Below are 23,560 nucleotides of genomic sequence, written 5' to 3'. Positions count from 1 at the left end.
ACACTATGGCTAAGGATGCAGGTTTGATGTAGAGTGTATGCTTAGCTCTAAGCTTTCTATCTGGCACATATGCACATGATTAATACACGTGTACACACACACAGATACAAACTAAACAAAAAAATGAAACTTCCTTAATTTTTAAAAAATCTATTTAGCTAGACATAATGATGCACGCCTGTAATCCCTATATATAGGAGGTTGAGACAGGAGGATCGCAAGTTCAATACTAGCCTGAGCTACATAGTTCAAGAACAAGAGTAATATAATACTCTCAAAACAAAAACGTAAGTAAATTAAAAAAAATCTATCCCACCCTATAATTAACATCATACAGCAACTTGAAGCTTTTCTACGAAGTTTGAGAAAAGTAGACAGCAACTGAGGAATGACATCAAAGGCTGTCCTCTGCCCTCTACATATATGCACACACATACACACTAAATACACAATAAGCTCAGGAATAAATCTCACAAAATAGAACAAAATCTATACAAAGAAAACTATAAAACTAATGAAGTACATTAAAAAAATAAATGAACAGAGAGTCTGCTCACAGGAAGACTCAATATGGTTACACTAGTCCTGCCTACCTCGATTCACAGGTTCAACAGTCATTCAAAATCCCAGTAAGTCATTTAGTGACTGTAGGTGAACTGAGCCTGAAGTTTAGAATGACCTGATCAGGTAGCTATCTAAAGAAAATAAGCATATAAAAAGACGTTTAACATCTATATTCCCAGCACTTTGGAGGTAATTATCTCAAAAACTGTAATGGGATAGAGAGATGGTTCAGGGAGCTCTTGTAGGGACCTTGAGTTCAGTTCCTAGCACCCGTGTTGGGGGCTCACAACTGCCTGTAACTTCAACTTCAGGAGATCACACACCTCTGGTCTCTGCATGCACCTGAACACACACACACACACACACACACACACACACACACACACACGTAAAAGTAAATCTTAAAAAAAAAAACTAGAGTAAGGATATATAACACATGCCTTTAAACCCAGCATTTTGGAGAAAGAGGTAGACAGATCTGTGAGTTCAAGGTCAGCCTGGTCCACATACTGAGTTTCAGGCTAGCCAGGAATATATAATGAGACTTTGTCTCAAAAACAGCAACAAAAGGAAGGAAGGAAGGAAGGAAGGAAGGAAGGAAGGAAGGAAGGAAGGAAGGAAGGAAGGAAAAAAGTGGGGGACGGGGAAGAAAAAAGATGTCCAACATTGTATACTATCAGTGAACTGAAAGCTAAAAACAGGCTGCAGAGATGGTTCAGTGGTTAAGAGTACTGGGCTCTTTCAGAGGACTTGGGTTCAATTCCCAGTACCCCATAACAGTTCACTATAACTCCAGTTCCAGGGGATCTGACATCTTCACACAGACACACACGCAGTAAAATTGCCAATGCACATAAATAAAAATGAGCAAATCATTAAAAAAAGAAAGTTAAAAGCCATAATGAAATACTAATAAACACATCTTGGATGGGCTAAAAGTCCAAAACTCTTGACAACAACAAATACTGACGAAGTTGAGCATTGGAAACTCTCACCTTTTGCAGGTGGGATTGCAATATGATACTCTGAGGACAGTTTGGCAGCTTTTTTTTTTGTGTGTGTGTATGTGAGTGTTTTGCGTGTGTGTGTGTGTGTGTGTGTGTGTGTGTGTGTGTGTAGCCACAAGCATGCTATGGCATGTGGAGGTTAGAGGACAACTTTAGGGCATGCATTTTCTCTCCTTCTACCACGTGGAACTCAGATTGTTAGGCTTGGAATAAAGCATCTTTACATGCTTAAGTCTTCTCGAAGGCTCCAGTTTGGCTATTTCTCAGAAATCTAAACATACACTTTCCAAATGATCACGTGATTGCGCTCTTTAGTATTTACTTAAATGAATTAAAAATACATGCCTGCACATGTTAGAAATGATAATTACACAAACCTGGAAGGAACCATGACGTCCTTTATTAAGTGAATGGATAAATGAGCGGTGACCCCCAAACTGGGGCACTACTCAGTACTACCAAGAAAGGAGCTGCCCAAGGCAAGAGTTGCTATAGAAGAAACAAACATATATTGATTGGTAAGTAAAAGAAACTAATCTGACTCCAAGTATTTGATGTTCTGGACAAGATAAAATCCTGAAGATAATAAAGAACAGTGGAAGTTAGCAGAAGGAGGGATGAACAAGCACAGCATAGAGGATTTTTAAAAGAGTGAAATGAAACAATTACATGTGATATGACAATGACATAAACAAGTCATTATACATTTGTTAAAACCTATAGGATGTGCAATATCAAGAGTGAACTCTAATGAAAAGTCAGTGAAGGTTAATCAAATGTACCAGATGTAACAGTGCTTCAATGTGCTAACAGTGAGGAAAGTTATACATTGTGCCGATAGGGGGTATATGAGGACTCTATTTCCTACTTAATTTTGTATGAACCTAAAATTGTCTTTAAATTTTTTATTAATAGGGCTGAAGATTTAGCTCAATTGGCACCAGTGTTTGCTCAGCATGCAGGAAGCCCTGTGTTCAGTCTCTCGAAGAGCATGAATAGAGCACAGATCACTCACACCTCTGATTTTCTGAGACAGGGTTTCCCTGTGTAGCCTTGGCTGTCCTGGAACTCGCTCTGTAAACCAGACAGGCTTTAAACTCAGAGATCAGCCTACCTCCACCTTCCAGCGCAGGGATTAAGGGCTTGCAACACACGCCTGGCTAGAACACCTATAATCCTAAATAGAGGTAGGAGAATCAGAAGTTCAAGGTCAATCTTAACTACATCATGAGTTCAAAGTCAGCCTGGGCTACAGGAGACCCTGTCTCAAAGTGCCCAAATAAATAAATAAGAAAAAAAAAAACCATGTACACACATATACACAAAACAAAAAAACCTAATTCAAGTTAATATAAATACAGAAAAAAACTTGAATCCCAATTATTCCAAAAATTGAGGGAGGAGGAACAAATTCAGGGTCTACCTGGGTTACATATCTAGTTCAAAGCCAGCCCAGGGCATTTAGTGAGATTCTGTCTCAAAATAAAAATCAAACAGGATGGAGATAACAGTTCAGTGGTAGAGTGTTTGGTCACACATACCCAAGGCCTTGGATCTGACCCCTAGCACTATCAAAACCCCAAGTAAATGGAGGCGAATAAATTTTTGTATACTCTTTCTCATAGAGTACTCGGAAACGAGTGAAAATTAAGCTAGGCTAGACAAAATGGCACAGGCCTACTACAGTATAATAATTTGAAAGCTGGGGCAGGTTCAAGCCAGACTAGGTTATATGAGACCTTGTTTCAAGAATAAACAATCAGGGCTGGAGAGATGGCTCAGCAGGTAAGAAAGATTGCTATCTAATAAGCCTGATGACCTGAGTTTAGAACCACGTAAAAGCTGACTGTAATAGTGCATATCTGTAACCCAGCATCCCTACTACAAGATGGGAGGCAGAGACAGAAGAATCACCAAGAAGTTCAGTGCCAGTTAGCCTAGAATATGCAGTACAGCAGCAGAAATAATCAGAAATATATACCCTGCCTCAACAAGGCAGAAAATGAGAACTGACCCCCCAAACTATTCTCTGACATCTGTAAGCATGCAATGGCATGTATGCACCACACTTATATCACACAATACACACATAATAGCAATAATAATAATAATAGCTCCTGCCATGTGTGGTAGTACCCACCTGCAATCCCAGCACTTGAAGGATTGAGGCCAAAGTCTCATTGTGAATCTAAGTTAGCCTGCACTACCTGGGCTATAGGAAATCCTATCTCAAAAACAAGGACGATGACTATAGGAAGGGAGGGAGGGAGAGAGGAAGGAAGACAGGTAACTCAATATCTGAGTTACACAGTGAATTGCAGGTCAGTCAGTGCTACATAGCAAGAACCTGGCTCAAACAAACAAACAAAAAAACCTAAGTAAAGCAGAGAAGAAAACCGGCTTCTAAGAAAGAATTGTTTTTTTTTTTCCTTGACACAGCTCCATATCAAATCATACTGTATCCACTGATTTTTCTAGTGCTGTTGTTTCTTTGTTTCAGAGACAGTAGTATTCGCGACCTTCTGTTTATGTGGTGGGAAGAAATGGCTTCCCAGAAAGGCTTAGCCCACTGCATTTTATTAGATAAAAGAAAAAACAAAAAGCCATTCAACTCTGACAAGCCTGATTATTGTCTACAGAAGAGCAAAATGTGTCCCTGAGGATTACAAGAATAGTCAACAAGATCCAGTGTGCTCAAGCCTTTAACCACCGCTCTGCCAAGAGCTGCTGGATATGTATGTACACAGTCCTTTCTTCTGGGCAGTGTCTCCATAAGGCCCTCTTTACCTGTAATTTCAAATTCATATGAAGGGAAAGAATGCTACTGTAACCACCTAGGTAAACTTAAAAGAAAGACTGAAGAGGTAAGAGCTGAACTGCTGAATCTAATGTGGTCTTTTATAAAACATAATTAAACATCCAGAGCCCAGGAAAATGCTAAGTAACTACTTTCATCTTCCTTTTTCAAAACAGCTTAAGGGAACTATAGTGTCTCCCTTAATTGTAAGAAACACACAGGAAACTGTAAAATGGCAAAGGTCTAAAGTTATGAACATATACAGTGAAAAGATTAACATATACCCATTACCACTGTGTAAAAAATGATCTCACTGGATTAGATTATCAACTACGAGTATATACCACAACCAAGATCTTAAAACACTTCTTTTCACGAGGCTCATTAACTATATAAATGAAAGACTTTTTTTCTTTTAGGGGGGTTGGGGAATTGAGTTTAAGAGCAAAGACACAGAAAAGTAACCATGGCTTAACATTAAAATGGAGCCTTTGGGACTGGAGAGAGAGCTCAGTTCAGCTTTCTATAACTTCTCCAGGGGATAACCAGCCCTCTCTGGCCTCCTGGAGCATATGGTACACAAACCTACAAGCAGGCAAAACATCTATATATAAAAATAAAAATAAATCTTTAAGGTACTGCCTTCAGGAGCAAATAAGATGGTTTACTGGTTAAGGGCACTTGCTGACAAACTCTACAATCTGAGTTCAATCCACAGACCCCACAGGGTAGAAGGAGAGAACCAATTCCTACGAATTATTTTCTCTGACCTGCATGTGCACTGTGGTTTACACACACACTTACACATACACACAAAATAAAAAATGTTAAAAATTTAAACAAACAAAGTAAATTGTAGTGTTCTGGTCAGCCAGATGGCTCAGAAGGTAAAGTGCTTGCTACACAAGTCTGACTAAGTCTTCAGAACCCAAAAGTTGGAAAAATAGGACAACTGGTTCCATGAAGTTCACCTGTGCTTATATAACAGAGCAAGCACACACATCAATAAATACATAAACAATTTGCTTGCTTGCTTGCTTGCCCTGGAACTAGTTCTGTAGACCAGGCTGGCCTCGAACTTACTGCGATCCTCCTGCCTCTGCCTTCTGATTACTGGGATTAAAGGCGTGCACCACCACCACCTGGCTCATAAGGAGCCTTCAAATATCCTATTAATGGCTACTGTCACCTGATAACTTCTTAGGGGACAAGTTTGTAGGTTTGTTTTTAAGTTGTTTCTCTGATTATCTTTTCTTTGTATTTAGCTTTTTTCTTCTTTTTTAAAGCTGAGGCTGACCTTAAATTCCTGAGGATGACTGTGAGCTTCTGTCCTCCTGCCTCTACCTCTTGAATGTTGAGACCTTAAGAGTGAGCCATCACAGAGTAGTGGTGGTGCATGCCTCAGGAGGCAAAGGCAAGTGAATCTCGGTGAGTTTTGAGGACAGCCTGGTCTACAAAGTGAGTAGTTCCAGGTACACAGAGAAACCCCATCTAAAAACTAAGAGTGTGCCATGCCATCATGCCTGTTTATGAAGCACTGCAATGCTGAGGATCACACAAGGGCTTCATGGATGTCAGATGAGTATTCTACTGATTCAGCTACAAAAACAATTTTGTTTTTGAGACAAAATCTTGCTATGCAGTCCAGGCTGATCTTGAACTCACAATTCCCCTGCCTCAGCCTCCAGCACCAGGATTACAGGTATGTATCACCAGTATACTCCTAGCAACATGAAGAAAACAGACAAATGCGCTCTCATTCAACTAACAGGCCTATGAGAAGCAACGACTAAGATACACAACATGGCAGTCTGATCACCCAGCGCGACAGTTTTGATACGTTGTGACTCTGTCAAATGATGCAGTCATAGTATTGCACACTCCAGTCAGTATTTCCTACTATTACATGCAGAGATAACCTAACATAATCCACATTTATAAGTTGAGTAACTATTAGAATAAAATAAATGTATATTAAGAGAATCTCCAAGGAAAGCTAAGGACATTCAAACAAAAAAAATACAGAAAATCTTCATGATAACTATTAACCATGAGATTCCTGTTATTTCTACTTCTATACATTTTGTCACAAATTATTCCACATAAATATTTTCATGTATCTACCTAGTCATTTATTTTCAGTAACAATGACAAGTGCACTTATGTATCACAGTTTGTAATGCAGGAGAAAAAACTCAGACCTACAGAGATGCTATGATGTCAAAGAAGAGGAAGATGTGCTATGTGAGAAGAGAAGCTGCCTGTTATTCAATAGGTAAGATACTTCACATAATCCAATGCCAAAAACATCAATGAAAATCATATTAATAATGATCAATAGACAGAAAATACATCTCAGTGCATTGCTAAATACTTTTTTGTTTGTTTGTTTTCTCTGTGTAGCTTTCGACCCATCCTGGAACTCGCTATGTAGACCAGGCTGGCCTCAAACTCATAGAGATCCACCTGCCTCTGCCTCCTGAGTGCAGGGATTAAAGCATGCACCACCACTGCCTGGCCTGCTAAGTACTTATAATCATTATCAGCTTGGCAGTCTTCAGAATCAAAAACTCCACCATTACATAGTACTACACAAAGGGAAGTAATCAGACACTTTCTTTTGCCTTTTGGGAGCATACAGGCGTAGAGAAATATTATTTTCAGGTGTGTGACTTTTGTTTATGCTGCATTTATTTAACTCTGTGAAGCTGTGTTACTGTGCCTGTCTAAAACCCCTGATGATCCTAATAAAGAGCTGAACAGCCAATAGCAAGGCAGGAGCAAGGATAGGAGGGGCTGGAAGACAGAATGTATAAGCAGAAGGAGGACGTCAGGGCCAGCCACCCAACCACCCAGTCAGCCACGGAGTGAGAGAACGGTAAAAGCCCTGAGGCAAAAGTCAGACAGGTTAATTTAAGAAAAGTTGGCAAGAAAAAATGCCACTCTAAGGCTGGGCACTCACAAGTAAGAATCAGTCTCCATGTGTCATTTATTTGGGAGCTGGGTGGTGGCCCCCAAAAGAGTAAAAAAAAAATACAACATACAGGTTTAAAAATCAAGGTAAAACAGAAGAGAAGAGGAATAAGGAAGTAACTAGACCTCGTGCTCACAAAGGTGACACTACAGTATTTATTTGTCCTACTGACAAAGGATGGTGAAGCCATGACTTTTAGATTCTAGTTTTCTAGTTCTGTCTTTATTTCTAGTTATTAAGACCCCCCCTTTTTTTGAAATAAGGTCGCATTATAAAGTCATGGATGTCTTGGAACTCGGTATGTGGGCAAGGCTGGTTCCACATTATAAGCCACCACCTCCATCTCCATGTGTTTACATGATGAACATGTGTGGATGAATGTGTGGAGGCCAATAGACAACCTTGGGTATCACTCCTTAGATTTGATGTCTTTTATTCCAACCAGGGTACACTGGCTGGCTAGTAAGACTACAAATCTGTCTGACTCCACTTCCCTAACATTGGGATTAGATTACAAGTGCATACTATCATACCAGCCATTTTACATGGATTCTGGGAATCTAACTCAGTGCATACAGACACACACGCAGGCAAAGAAATAAAAAATGACTGGTTATGAGGGCTAAAGGAGGAGGAAGGGAGAGAATGGTAAAAAAGGAATGGAAGGGGAGTAGGGGGTGAATTCATGGGACACAAGGGATTTTTTTTTTAGGGCAGTGGAACTATTTGGTATGATATTATAATGGAAGAGAAATATCCTTATACATCTGTCAAAATCCACAGAAGGTACACACAAAGAAAGAATTGTAATGAAATCCATGAACTTTAGTTAGTAACAATATATAAATATTTTCTAATCAGTTATCACAAATGTGACATATTAATTTAAGATGCTAACAAGAGAAACTGTGGGGTAAAGGAAAAAGACATATGGAAATTCTGTGAACACAATATTTCTGCACATGTAGAAAAATGCCCTAAAAAATAAAATCTATTAATTTAAAAAAAAGAAAATACTGGTAATAATGTCCACCCAGTACAGGGCTAATAAGAACCAAGACAAGAGGATGCAAAAAAGAAAAACTATAGCTGGTTCTCAACCCAGAAAGGACAGCAATCAAAGAGAAGGAACGAAGCCTGAAGGAAGAAGGAGTGTGAGAGGAGCGCCTCTCACAAAGACATCTTACAGTGATTAATGGGGAACATCGAAAATTCATTTCTCTCTGAGGAAGAAAAAGAAAACGAAAAAGCCAAGAGGCTTAGAAGGAAGACTGGGATTCTCAGCAGAAAAATCACCACCATTAAGCCTCTGGTGTCGTCCTGCTGCCGCTCCATGTGGCTAAGAAATCAGCTTGTCATTGTAATGTGCTGGTGCCAATCTCTATGGCAGATTGAGCTATTTTTCAGGAAAATCAAGGGATAATTGCTTAGTATCAAAAGATCTGGCCCTTGAGAGGATAAGGAGCAATTCCTTTTTGCCATAGTACAATTTTTTCTAGAACAGTATAAATGACTCTTCAAGACATCACGTCTTTCATAAGCAGAGCGGCAGTCTGCTGAACGCTGAATGGAGCACTCAGCTTTCAACAATAACTCAAAGGACAAAGCAAGGCTAGATTTATTCTGCAGAGTCTTCCCTCTAATCCACTAAATTATAAATTCTGTCTGGGAACTAAAGACAGCTATGCTTGCTGAAAATCTGGCATCATGGATGTGAACAAGATTTAAAAGCTGGAATGATGGCTGGCAATTTGAGCATTTAGAATAGAAGTTGGTTCAGCACTCAATCTGCCGGCAGAGTCAACAGCCACACAAAGCACATGGAGATGCCAGATAGTGAGGGAGCTAATTTCACAAAACTCATTTTGATCTCTCTGTACTTCATACAACCACCACAAGCAATCCAGATTCTTATCCAAGCATAATCTTAGATAGCAAATTTTATTGTACAAAGGAATTGAAAGTCAAAACATAATGCTCTCAATTTTTTTCTTCATGATAATTCCCTTCTTAAAATCTTATCCTTAAAAACAAAAATTTTGTTTGAGAAAAGCAAAATCTCACTAGAATACGGCATTAACATTTTCCCTCACAATTTCTATCATCTCTTCAGGATGAGAATTCAAGAAAAAAAAAAAGGTTTCTCTCAAACATCCTAACGACAAAATAATAGCATGTGCTACAATGTAAAGGACAGTACACCTCTGTGGTTAGACAGAGCCAACGATAGCCAACAATCAAAAGAGAAAAGTAAGGGAGGCTTGAAAGGGAAGATAGTCAATTTCTGATTAAAAATATTTTGATTATAATATACAAACACAGAAAAAGGGAACCATTAATGTAGTAAAATTGAAGTCTATTTTTTGTTTGTAAATGTGCATTACTGTGCTGAACAACTATTTTCTAACAGGCATAGAAGACAAGGGATCAGTAATAATTAAACACTATGCAGAAAAGCAGGATGAGATTCCCCTAACGAAATACAAAGCCTTTCCATAAAAATTAACAGAAAGAGGACCAAAATAAAGATGTTTTGTTTTATAAATACTATTAGCAAAACAATGCGCGTTTTCAGTTTAAGGCCTGAAGCTGAGCTGAATCTCTTTCAGAATGGTTTGTCATTTGCTGATGAAACCTCAGTTAAGATCAAAAACAGGATCTGACCAAACTCCTCCTGAAGGAGCTTTTCTCAAAGCATTAGAAAGTTAAAAACAAAGCAAAACAAAACAACATAGTGTGTTATTGAAGTCGGATGACAATCCTGTGAGCAGAACGCTGACATGTTCTTTCTTTCAGACAGCACCTCTTGTATCTGTTCATAATGTGTGGTTTATCGATGTTTCCTTTCCTCTCTAAATGGCTGGGAGGGAAGAAAGCTCCATAGTCACAGTGTGTGGTTAGTAATGGCACTTTTCCTTGTCATTGTACAAAGCCTGTTAAATATTTACAACACACACAGCAATATCTAGCCCTAAACACCCAGTTGTGAGTTTGAATTTTTTTAGAAATAAATCTATGACAAGTTTTCGCCAGCAAAATGCCAGAAGACTTTCCTAACAGCTTCAAGAGACCCAGCGGGTCCAGAGGAGCAGTTTCAGGCCATCTGGTGATTACTTATTATTATTTATACAGCACAGTTGATGTACACACAGATGTGTTATGAATCCACATACAGAGAAGCCCTAACAAGGACTGCTGATAGGATGTGACTACCGAGCAAGTCAATATGCATTAAAGAAATGCACTAACCAGGAAGAGAGAGAACAGCAGCTTTTTATTTTAATATGAAAAGGTGGAAGATTATTTGATTAAAGAATGATGAGTTCTATACAGAGACAGTACACCACCAGTCAAAAATCTAGCTATATGTGGAAGAGACTACCAAATCCAGAAGGCACTTTATAAACTTTTCGGTTTATTTATAAAGTAATAAATAAATAAATAGTACAATAAGTGAGTGTGGGGAGGAGTTTAGGCTTGGGAAGAACTATCGAGATAGGAAGATACAGGATTTTATTTTATTTTATTCTACTAGGAATGTGCTGAGAAAAACTTCAACACTCCCGTTTTGTAATATTCAGGTGTATACAGGAAAAACAAGAGTTCACTTCAATTTCCTGACTATAGCTCCAATTAGATTCATTAGCATTTTTTGGTTTTTGTTTGTTTGGTGGAGGGAACAGGCTAAAGCAAGGATACTTGAATATATTCTTTTAATAACAGCATAATAAATCACAACAAAGAGCTAAAATGAACCAATCACATGTGTTTAAGGCAAGTGTCAAGAGATCAGATCTGACATTAAGAAACCTGAGTTGATTTCTTGCTCTTAATCCCAATATATATATTGGAACTAGGATATATGTATGTATGTAGGTATGTATGTATGTATGCATATATATTACATAACTGTGCCCTAGTTCTACCACAGTGACATAAAACCACAGAATTCTCAAAGTGGACTAGAAGTTATTGCAAAATCAACATTTAAAAAAAAATAAGGTTAACATTTGGCCGAACAGTGCACAATGCAGTTATTTTCAGCTGCCTGACAGCATGCAGTCACTCTTACCAGATGGGAACTAGATGAATTATTAAATGAAATATGAATTATTAAATGAAAATTTGAGTTTTTAAAAAACTCCTAGCAGGGGGTAAGGAAGGAGAGCTTATTTGTTTGCCTGAAATTGCCTTCACCTGTCATAGCATGTAAACACAGCATACACCCCACAAAGGCATTTGCCTACCTGATCCATTCCTTTCCTGGTTATTTTTCAATTCATGGTGCTCTCCTGATATAAAACATCAAGTCATTCTTCTTTGTTTTTCTTCTTGCTCACACCAGTTAATAGGGAAAACTTGCTAAAGGAATATAGGATGAAAGACCCAGAGTCTCATACCAGTATGGCCCTTTTAACGGGAAAGCTAAGATAAATAATCTCTGTGGATTTGTGTTATACAGACAATAAAACACATACCTTTGTAACATGCCAGCGTTTAACCAATTATAGGAGCTATTTGTTGCCTCATCTATTACAGAGCAATAGAGATTTAAGGGGTAAGGCTCATGGAGGCAAAGGATAGAGCTTTGGAGGTTGGTTAAATGCCAAGTGAAGCCAGGACCACAACACCATAAACATCATTCCTACCATGACAAGATACTGAGGTACAAGAAGCTGCCCTCAATTCCACTACAACTGGGATGCCACTGTTATTTTTTTTTTTTCAAGATGAGGTCTCATTTAACCCAGGCTGATCTCAAACTTTCTATACAACTGAGGCCCTGGAGGTATGTGTACTTTAGGAAAAAAGAAGATCTTGAAAGTAAGATGCCTGGGGCCACAGTGTACAGAGGACAATCATTTCTCTTAAGGACAGGGCTGATAAGCACAGTTACAACAGAAATTTTCCTCAGTGGTTGACAATTAAATACTGTCCTCAGAGGAAATGTCCTGTTCTTTAGAAACAGCCTACACAATGAACAGATATGATGAAGACTTGATGATGATATCCAGTAATTCTATTTATAGCTGCATAATTTGTTCTGCAAACCAGCATATGTTTCTGAGAGGATGAGACAGCAGGACAGAATCTGTTGATTTCTTGGTAATAAGAGCAAGAGGATCTGAGTTTGATCCCCAGTACCTACATGAAATGCCAGGTATGGTGGCTCTCACTTGTAATTCCAGAGCTGAAGCCAGAGAAGCGCAGATTCCAGGGTTCTCTGGTCAGCTAGCTAGTCTAGCCTAATCGGAAACTCCAGGTCCCAGTGAGAAATCCCATGTCAGGCTGTTGAACACAAACTCAAAGTGATTGTAACTGCATGCTCAAGATTTGCACAGGATCAAGCCACCTAAAGTTCCAACATGGATAGGGAAGCGCTCATCAAGTTCTACCCCTAGCTGAGGCGTTATCAACAACTGAGGGCTATCAGGGTGGAGAGAATCAGTATTTTTAGGAATGCAGCCCTGAAAGGCTACCCGTGCTACACCCAAGAATATAGAGTAGTAAGTAGATGCAGTGGATTTAAGGGGGGAAGAAGAGCGCTTGAAGTTAGGAGGGAAAAGGAGGAAAGGGAAATGAAGGACAGATTTGATCAAAACACATTACATGTATTATGAAATTATCAATAAAAAATACTAAGATGGATGATGGATCCTGATGAATGACACCTAAGGCTGATCTCTTGCCTCCACAAGCACATATGCACACATAAACACACACACACATATCCCAAAATGGGCAGAAGTAACCCAAACAAAGTTATTTATCTGCACATGAAATAACATCTTAAATTTAGGATTTATGATAATGACATAGTATGTACACTTGTTTTCATCCTATTGCCTATATTACAGACTTCAAAGTAAAAGTGGCACCCCAAAATACTGAAAATTTACGGGACTCAGCAGGGTATGATAGTACAAATGGACTCCCAGCTATTTGGGAGGCTGAGGCAAGAGGATCACTTGAGTTTTAGATTAGCCTGGGCAATACAATGAAGACCCATCTTAAAAAGTTTCTTTTCTTACAAGATTTTCTAGATTCAGCACCAAATTAAATCTCTATTATTTTAAAAAAGCCAAAAAGGCAAGTCTACTGTATAATTACAATGCTTTTGTTTGTTTGGTTGTTCAAGACAGGGTGTCTGTCCTGGGCACTGTAGACCAGTCTGCCGCTGCCTTCTGAGCGCTGGGGCATGTACCAGTATCACCTGGCTAATTACAGTGTTTTTAAACAGAAGTTTTCTTTTCTTTTCTTTTTTTAGTGTTGGGATTGAATCAGGGTCTCATTTTTCTGTTGTATTTTTTAAGATTTAGCCAGGTGATGATGGCACACTCAGGAGGCAGAGACAGGCTGATCTCTGAGTTTGAGGCCAGCCTGGTCTATAGAGTGAGTTCCAAGACAGCCAGGGTTACACAGAGAAACCTTGAAACAAACAAAAAGATTTAGATTTAATTTACATGCATATATGAATATATCAGATCCTCCAGATTTGGAGTTACAAGTGCTTGTGAACTACCATGTGGGTGATGGGAATCCAACTCAAGTCCTCCATAAGAGAAGTACATACTCTTAACTCCTGAACCATCTCTCCAGCCCCTATACTAGGGTCTCAAGAATTCTAGGCAAACACTGAGACACAGAGCTACATCGCAGGGCTTTTATTTTTTGAGACAGGTTCTCAGAAAGTTGTTTAGGCTGTCCTTGAACTTGTGATCCTAATACGTTAGTTGACCAGATGGCCGGGATTACAGGTACATCTAAGCGTACAGGGCTCTTAAATAGATGCCATCTTCTAATTGTTTCAAAAGCCCACACAACTCCATTGACCTGGGCCTCTGTCTAGTGGCGTCTGGGGGACTGTTGTCCTAACAACACTAACCCATTCTCAGGAGGTAATTCAGCTCTATAACGACTGCTTGTATCACATTCCACAGAGAGGTTTTAGCAAGAATATCGTTTTCCCCAAGTTCTTCATGAGGGTGATGAGGCCTCAGGAGAAACAGTCTCGATAGGCCAACAGGAATAAGGGGACTGAAAAGCGTGTCATCTGTCTTTTTACACAGGAATGCAGACAGCACAATCTTAAGTAGCCACTTTTTAAAAGTACATGTAGTAGATTTAGAATTCAGCTGTGTCACATCAGACTGTTGGGAAGCAGATCATGAACACAATCCAAAAATAACAGCCATTAAAAACCTAGCAACCAAAACATGTTTATGTATCCATTGAAAGCCTGGTGGTTTTGATTATATAGTGGAGGGTATAATCTACTAGTCTATTTTAGGTAAATTTTCCTTTCACCTTCCTTTAATATTAAATGCACAGTGATTTCTGAGTTTAAAGATGCACATGGTAGAGTCTGCACGAGAAACAGGCACAGAACAAAGTAGAATGCCAATATTTCTCTTTGATTGCTTCTCTCCCCCCTAGAGCTGAAGACTGAACCCAGAGTTTTGCACAAATTCATGCACATTTAGCTTTACCAAGCTAAATTTCCAACTCCACAATTAAAAAAAAAGAGTTTTTTTTTTTGTTTGTTTTTTATCTTATATGTATGAATGTTTCGTCTGCATGTATGCTGGTACTCTGTGTGAATGCAGTTCCCATGGAGGTCAGAAGAGGGTGTTGGATCCCCTGCAACTGGAGTTACACATTGTTTGTGAGCTGTCATATGGGTACTCAGTGGCCCCTGGTCTCTGTGTCTTGTGTTCAATCTCCAGGCCCTTGCCCGGACTCGCATTCGGTACAGCTGCGCGCGAACTGTACCGAGGGTGTAACACCGAAACCGGGTGTTACACCTGGGTCCTCTGCAAGATCAACAGTGCTCTTAACTTCTGAGCCAACCCTTTCTCTTTACCACTGTTCTGAGACTTCTCTAATGATAGGTCCTACATCATGCCGTCCAAAGATTATCACGGTTTCTTCCTGGGATTTACATAGCCTTTTTTGTTTGGAACAAATATTTTGAGTCAATAAAAAGTAGATTACAAGTAACTTAAAGGTCTCTGGGTAGTTCCCAAGCAAAGCTGTTCTCAAGATTTAAGGACTTCAATGGCATGCCAAATGGTAACTGGCTTTACTGAATTTGCATCTTCTGCCACACCTTCTCTATTTCACATAGCATGAGGTGACCACATGTATCTGCCGATTCCTACTCCAGAGCGATATGTTACCACATAGCAGGAGAAATCTAAAGAAAGGACTAAATAGAAGTGGAGAACTACAACCTTACCCAAATGAACAGTTTCTGATCTGCAAAGGGGTGAAAGGATGAGTCACATCCACCAAACTCTTAGGATGGAATTTCCTAACCTAATAAGAGAATGGTGACGTCAGCTGGGCAGTGGTGGCATAGGCCTTTAGTCCCAGCACTCAGGACAAAGGCAGGTGGATTTCTGGGAGTTCGAGGCTAGCCTGTTCTACAGAGTGAGTTCCAAGACAGGCTTTAAAAGAAAAAAAAAAAGGTGATGATGTTCTCAAGTTCCAAGTTCTATATTTAACTTTCCACTAGGGGAGCAGAGTTGTCCAAATCTAAAGACTTCACCGTGGATCACAGACCCCAACACACAGTTCAGAAATGTGGGAAAGGTCACAGAGAAACCAAAGTAAAAACTCCATACTACTTCCCTTTTCTAGTACTAAATTTTAAAATGCGCTCTCTCTCTCTCTCTCTCTCTCTCTCTCTTTTTGGAGACAGTGTTTTCGTTGTGTAAGTCTGTCTTGAAACTCCCTCTGTAAACAAGGCTAGCCTCGAACTCAGAGATCTGCCTGTCTTAGCCTCTCAAGTGCTGGGAATAAAGGAATGGTCATAATGCCAGGCATTTTAAAGCTTTATAAATTTTTAATTTTATGTAATACACACACACACACTATGTAAGTGCTGGTGCACACATGTCAGAGTACACATGTGGAGGTCAGAGTCTACTCTTTCTTTTCACCCTTCCACTATGTGATCCAATATAAAATTCAGGTTATCAGGCTTGTTCAGCAAGTACTTTTGCCATTTCACCCATCTTGGCCCCATCCTGAAAAGATCACGATCTCGCTGCTTCTGGGTGTTGTTATTAAAAGTGTGCACCCTCATGTGTGGCTCACAAAAAAAAAAAAATTTTTTTTTTTTGTTTGTGAGGCAAGGTCTCATGTAATATGGGCTGGCCAGAAATGGTGGCATATATCTTTAAAGTAGATCTTTGTGAATTTGAGGCCAGCCTGGTCTACACGGCTACACAGTGAGATCTTGTCTTTAAAAGAAAAAAAAAGTCACATATTAGGAAAATAAACTCACCCAAAATTCAGAATTTTCAAATAGTACAGGGTACTACTATGTATCGCTTGTAGGAGTCACAACAAACAGCATTATGAAATTCACACACATAAAACTGGAGGGGTCATTTTACATTTTCTACTTTAATAAAGCTATTTAAAAATGGAAACACACCTATATATAATTTTTTAACAAGAAAGAAAATACACTCTAAGATACTTAATACTGCAGAATACAAAGGTTTGGTTCAAGTGTTTACCAGAAATCTTTAGCATTTATTGAAATCTGGAATCTTCTTTCTATTTCTTGCCCTATCACCATCTCTGCTATCTCTCAAATTCTAATTCCTAGAAATGTTTAGGACTTAGCTCTTTATTTAAAAAGATATTTACAATGCATAATGGAACTAGTCTGTGGTCTCATGTACCACCAGTATGTGTCACTGGACAGTTACATGACATATTCCTAACAAAATATAGTTGAGATTCTATAATGAAGGCAAATAAAACGTTTATGTACTTTTTTTCATCATTTGTAGCATTAGAAAAAGATCTGGGGAAAAGTTAATATGCAAAGTGAAAAGCAAGGTAATTCCAACAGAACGACTTCATTAAAAAGTATAGGAGACACATCTGACATATAATGTATACACGTGCAAACAATTATGTGGGAACTGACATATAGAACAACACATGTCATGTCTGTAGAACACTACTGGATGGATCTCAAGTGCTGTGTTGGGTTTGTCTGTACCAGACTGTGTAGTACCTGCCTAAGCTGTTATCTCAATTTTTCCGAATCAACAATCAAAAGAAACATTGCTTTTTCATATGTGAGAGATCCACAGAGACTTGGAAATTGGAGGCTTACAATAACAGGAATATTCTCAGCTGACTCACTAAATATGTTAAGCAGACTTTTATATGCCTGAAGGTCAAGAAGATATTTCTAAACTTGCTTTGTGTTTAGATGGCAGCTTTAGAAAGGAAGGGGGAGTAATGTGCACGCTTTAACACTGTGTGTTGGAAAACAAACATCGAACAATAACAAGATGGAAGAAAGCAAGGCAGATTTCATTACGGTGGAGTGCCTACACTTCCTCATAACTTGGATTTACACACTGCAAATCCTCTGATCTGATTACCTCCAGTGATCACGTAAAATACCAGCTTTAAACTCTTTGCCTTAGTGATAAAACAGCCACTTTGATTCACAACAAGACATTCACAATAAAGTATACTGTAAACGTACCTGTCCACAGCCCGGGGCATTGCACACAAACGGTCTGTCGTCTCCCATATTTCATAAAGCAGAGCAGAGCTGAGGGGGCCAAGAAGTAAGGGGAAAAGTTATGTTAAATACGCTGGAGAAAAAAAAATGAGCTTCAAAAATATCAAGACTAGAAACAGGTGTCCCAAGAATGCAATCTATCAAAGCTGTAAACACAGGCTACTTTGGAGAGACTCATTAGACAGGTGGCATATGATCTACTGTGCCTCAATTGAAACTTTCAATTAGGAAAATTCAGACCTAAATAGTCCAGAATTTTAAGACTTGCTGGGTTTTCCTTCTTTCTGCTACTGTATGTAACACATTTCTCCAGTCTACTGAATTACAACCAGTGCAGCTCTCTATGTCAATAAATTAACCCAACGCTCGATGCGGAAGCCATATTTCTGAACTGGAGAAGACCAAAATTTGTCATTTAATTAATTAAGGGATTATAGGAGGGGTGCTCCATTTTACAGGGCTATAATTTGGCTCCCCGGTGTATAAACTACGAGACTGTTGGCAAGGGTCGTTTATCCCAGATTATTGCCAAAGAAAACAAAGCACCCATCCTATTGGACTACATGGGAAATTATTTTCATTAATAAAAAAATAAAAAATAAAAGCTTCCCCTCCCCACTGGGAGTCTCCTCCTCCCACCACCAATTGTCTGTGGCAAATGAAGAAATATCAGTGCCCTTCCCCCCTCTGATTCTATTTATGGCTAGGTTTTTAAAAGCAGCAATAAAACAAATGTCGACTCTTTGGGGGTTTACTGGGTGAATATGTTCCGGCTGTTTGTGCAGCTCTCGGCCAGAGTTCTTGGGCTGCTCCACTGCAGCCAACAGATGTGCGACGCTGCAGGGCATCAGAGAAATGCACTTACAGGCACTCCATCGACCCCTCTATCTCCCTGAAGGATTTAACAGAATTTATATTGCTTTTTTAAATGACTAAAGCTAATCTCTTGAAATGTTTATCAAAATTCTTTGTCAAACAACAAATGCAATCTGAATGAGCCAGGGAAATTTCTCATCTTCCAACTAAGAACAAAAACCAGGCAGAGACGAATAATGACTAGAAATGCAATCACAGCAAAAATATCCCTAAAAGATAAACAATATTTTGGAAGAGTCAGAGAGAAAACTGGGAGGAAGAATAAAAGCAGTCTTATAGAACAAGTTTCTAAGGACAATTTTCACACAATTATCCACAACACAGAACAATACATAAAAGGATGTGAACAAGGGAAGATGAGTGAGGGACGATCGTTGAACTACGTCTGGAAATAACTTCAGAGCTGTAACCAAATCTCAAATTCCTGCATTAAAATAAAATGCTAACATGCTAGAATGAATGTAGCAACAGAAACCAGGCTAACAGAGGCAATGAGGTACTCTCCTATTCTCTCAGGATTTACTTTTGGGTTAGAAACCAGTATTTCCGGTTGTCTAATCAGTAATTCCATAACTAATCGGTGTTTAAAAGTGTGAGGTGCCCCATAAAATAGAAGGGGCTGCTTGGTCATCTTTCAGTGTGACAGGAACATGGTCTAACTATGAAGGAAACTGATGTTCAGTCCTGCTGGAATGGAACAGACTCTGTATATACATACGTATACACAGATTTATATCACATTTAGCCAGGATAAATTGCTTCAATAAATTCTGCTCCTAGGAGAGCCCAGCTCAAGCCGATGATTGGGTACTGGGAAATGAGAGCTTCATTCTTCCTCACATAGCCCTAGGACAACAAGGTTTTCTGGTTTGTTTGTTTGCTTGTTTTAAATACATTTTTAAAAAACAAATTATTTTTAGTACTTTCTGTAACTGTAACACAGTATCAAAAAATAAGTAAATAAAAGCAAATAAATATAGAAACTGTGGTCACGATGGCTGAAAACGCAGATGATCTTTGGAAAGCAAATCATTCCTCTATGGGAATTTCACTCCTACAAGGCAGAAGTGGACAGAAGACTGAGACAGCAGTCCTTACTTCCGGCACTTGAGGCTACACTGTCTCCTTTACTGACTATTAGAAGGAAGTGTTCTTTCTGGTAAGGAACGGGAGTAGGAAGTGATTACATAAGTTCTGGAACAATTTTCCTCAAGCCACAAATTTCAAACCTTCAAAAAATGACGATGATTATAATTTGGAATCTTTACTATGAATTATATGAAAACAAAATTTTGCCTTGCTAAAAAAGAAAAAAAAAGACGGGGGGAAAAAGCATTAAAATCTAACAGAAGTAAGCTTTTCTTTGGTCTTGAGTGTTAAACTGGCAGTTACTAATAGGATTTCCTGCTTCTGTCCTAATTTGTAAGCCTTTGTTTTACCATTTTTACCAAACAGAGATCACAATGGGAGGAAGAAGTCTTTCATCCCCTTATTCTCAGGTCCCTTGTCATTTTCCACCATTTCTGCATTCAAGAAAATTTAAATATTTAACAATGATAAGAATAATATCTCTCCCCATTTAAAAAATCCCACTGACACCTTTTTAATTTTCCCTTCGTTCTCCATCTGCTACACCACTGTGACACACAGAGAGTGCTTCTGGTTATTTCTATGTGACAAACAAAGGCAACACATTTCTGCCATCTAAACAGATGGAGACAAAAAGAGAATCTTCAATGATAACACTGCCACTCGATGTGAACTTAACTCACAGCTCATCTGTAATTCCACCGCCTGACAAGCAGACCATGACACTCACATGTATTTATTGTCTCCTTCCTGATCTATTTTTTAGGATGAAATGTAAGAACTTTATAGGCCTAAACAATAAATGATGAGAGGAATATACAACTTGAAATATACTACCAAGAGTGAGTGAGATGCTTAGGACAAGAAAAAAAAGGTTTTCCTTAGATGTCCAGGTCTACAGGGGGAAAGGTTCATGTACTTGGAGCAACCAAAATGTGTATACGATACAATTAGGATTTGCATAAAAGTGAAATTCATCTGAATGCTGGTAGACTAGTTAAGAAAAATCAAGGTTTAGGGCCAGTGAGATGGTTCAGCAAGAGAAACACTTGATCTGAACTCAATCTCTAAAACCCAAGGGAGAAGGACAGAATCAACTCCTCTGACCACCATACGCAGACCATGGACTTCATACTCAAATACAAATGCTAATGCACTTTTTTTAAGTCAAGGTTTAGAGAATTAAATTTTTATAATGTTTTATTTGCGTGTGTGTGTATTTGCATGTTAGTACAGGTGTTCTCAGAGACCAGAAGTGTTAGATCCACCTGTAGGCTGAGGGATGGACAGTGATGACCTATCCAACATGGGTGCTGGGATCTTTACATACTAAAATGTTTGTCATAGTAATATTTATGACCAACAAAGAATAGGAATTAAGTGCAGAAGGAAAATAAATATAAATTAAGATATCACATTGCAACAGACCATATTTAAGATGTTAAGAATAACATTTTGAAAACTATTAAATGATATAAGAAAGCAGTACTCATTAAATGTATTCTAGATTAATTTCTTCTTTGTACTATTAGTATTCTCAAGTCTATAATGATCAGAAATTGCTTTTAATAAATCAAAAATGGGCTAGCAGATAAAGTGCTTGCCATACAAGCCTGAAACTTGAGTTTGACTCTTGGAACCATATAAAGGTAGAAGGAGAAAACTAACTTCACAGAGTTGTTCTCAGACCTCCACATGTGTACCAGGGTATATGGGTCCCCTCAACACATATCATATATACATATAATAATGACAAGTGAAATAAAATTATAAACATATAATGTAATCTAATAATAAAAGAATGCTGATCTGCATGACTGAATAAAAAGTATGTCTTTGAGTTAAAAAGAAAAAAAGCCTGTTACCTTTTAAACAATTCTAGAGCACTGAAGAGTAAAGAGTCATATAAAGTTCTATACAGCATCCATATCAACTGGAAAGATAAGTTCAAAAAGAACCATGAAAAAAGTCTAAAATTATAGACCGCCAGTTTCCTACAGAAAACAGCCAATCAGTTCCAGTCAGCTCTTCCCTTTATTACCCATTTTCAGAATCCCTGGCAAAAAATATTACTTACAGTAATAACTAATTAGAAATGATTAGAAACTGTCTCTAATACACATCTCTAAGAGACTGAGGGGAGCTAAAACTAAGCCTAACAGGTATTGTACACCATTTAGTTTAGCTGGAGATTTTAAAACAGGCTCTAACTCTGCATTTCCCTTCCTTTATGGCATTAATACAAAAAAGTATATATGCAAACTGTTCTCTGAAGAAATCACAACAGTAGACTGCATTTCAGACAACAAAGAATTTTGCTGTTTGTAAACAAAGCACACAAACACTGAGCAGTCTCCACAGTCTTTTTAAAATCACACACACATGCTGCAATGCATGTGTGGAGGTCAGAGGACAACTTTTTGGAGTAGGTTCTCTCTCTCTTCCATGTCGGTCCTGAGGACAGACTCAGATTGGTGAGTGTCTCTACCCACTGAACCATCTTTCTAGCTCCACTCTCAACAATTTATCCTCCAAGAGGACACTCACTGATGCTCTGGTCTGCATGGTATCTAGAAAGCCGCATAAGGAAAAGATTCCAGTAAATATATATAAACTGTGAAATTGTAATGCAGGGTATGTGAACCTCAAAAAACAAAGTACACAAGTTTTACCAGGTAGTAGATTATTCAGGAGTTGGACTCCCAGCTTATTAATTCTGGGCTAATTTTCCATTGTACTATTTAGTGTCACCATTGTTCACCATACATGATCTCACTAGTAGGTAAATCACCCAGAAGGATGATGTAAAACTACAAATACTACTACAACCTTAAACAAATCATTTTTATTGTTTCATATCAAAGTTTTGTATTCATATGTATGTGCACGGAAGTTGTGTATGTATGTCTTCATGTGGGGTGTGTGCATGCATGCATGCGGAAACCCGACTGTGGTGCTAGTGAGAAGCAGGGATCTACCAGTTCCCTCTGTTGGTGTGCTCCCCCACACTCTCTCAGGTTACAGACATGTGCTGCTTTGCCTGGCATTTTACATAATTTCTGAGGATTCAATCTCAGGTCCTCATGCTTACACGCTGGCACTTTACCAGATAAGACACCCATCTCCTCAGCCTTGTATCTGTTTTTCAATTGTTTGTTTGAGGTAGGATCTCCCCATTTAGCCCCAAACTTGCTGTCTGTCCTGTCTCTGCTCCCCATACTCTGGCATTACAGACTTGCACCTTCACACCCTTCCTATATCAGGGTTTTGTGAAATTCTTTCCTAAGAGGCTTTGGGGTGGGGGGAAGGAGGGGGAAGCAGAGTTATAAAAATTGGTGAATAAAAAACAAAAATTGAGGGTAGTTTGAATTCTACTTATTTGTTCTCACATCCTCCAAACAAGAACAATGAAATCTTTTGTACCTTCTGAAAGTTATATGAAATGAGTATGCTATACAACTACTTAAGTTGAATTGTGTATTTCAACAATTTAGCACCTAACAGGTCTCTTATATTCTTGGTATACAAAGTGAATATCCAGAAACATGAACTTGAGGACAAGTTCTTGATTTTTCTCCACTTCCTTCCTTTTTTTTTGGCAGGGTTTCTCTGGAGCTTTGGAGCCTGTCCTGGAACTAGCTCTTGTAGATCAGGCTGGCCTCAAACTCACAGAGATCCGCCTGCCTCTTCCT

General features: G+C 38.7%; 1 protein-coding gene across 7 annotated transcripts in view; it reads right to left on the bottom strand.

The window, feature by feature from the left end:
- LOC126491185 (cyclic AMP-dependent transcription factor ATF-7) overlaps nucleotides 1–23,560 on the bottom strand; it is a 103,673-nt gene that overhangs the window by 62,832 nt on the left and 17,281 nt on the right. For all 7 annotated transcript variants that reach the window (XM_050126653.1, XM_050126656.1, XM_050126657.1 and 4 more), the window contains exon 2: nucleotides 17,865–17,933. In XM_050126653.1, coding sequence (XP_049982610.1) covers nucleotides 17,865–17,912 — 48 coding nt within the window. In that variant the 5' untranslated portion in view covers nucleotides 17,913–17,933. The remainder of the gene's footprint in view (nucleotides 1–17,864; nucleotides 17,934–23,560) is intronic.

The sequence above is a fragment of the Alexandromys fortis genome, unplaced genomic scaffold (genome assembly GCF_014885135.2).
Source record: "Alexandromys fortis isolate MF-2015 unplaced genomic scaffold, M_Fortis_MF-2015_v1.1 scaffold_264, whole genome shotgun sequence".
NCBI classification, from domain to species: domain Eukaryota; kingdom Metazoa; phylum Chordata; class Mammalia; order Rodentia; family Cricetidae; genus Alexandromys; species Alexandromys fortis.
The sequence above is the reverse complement of the archived record's forward strand: the minus strand, read 5'-3'. Positions and strand labels throughout refer to the sequence as shown.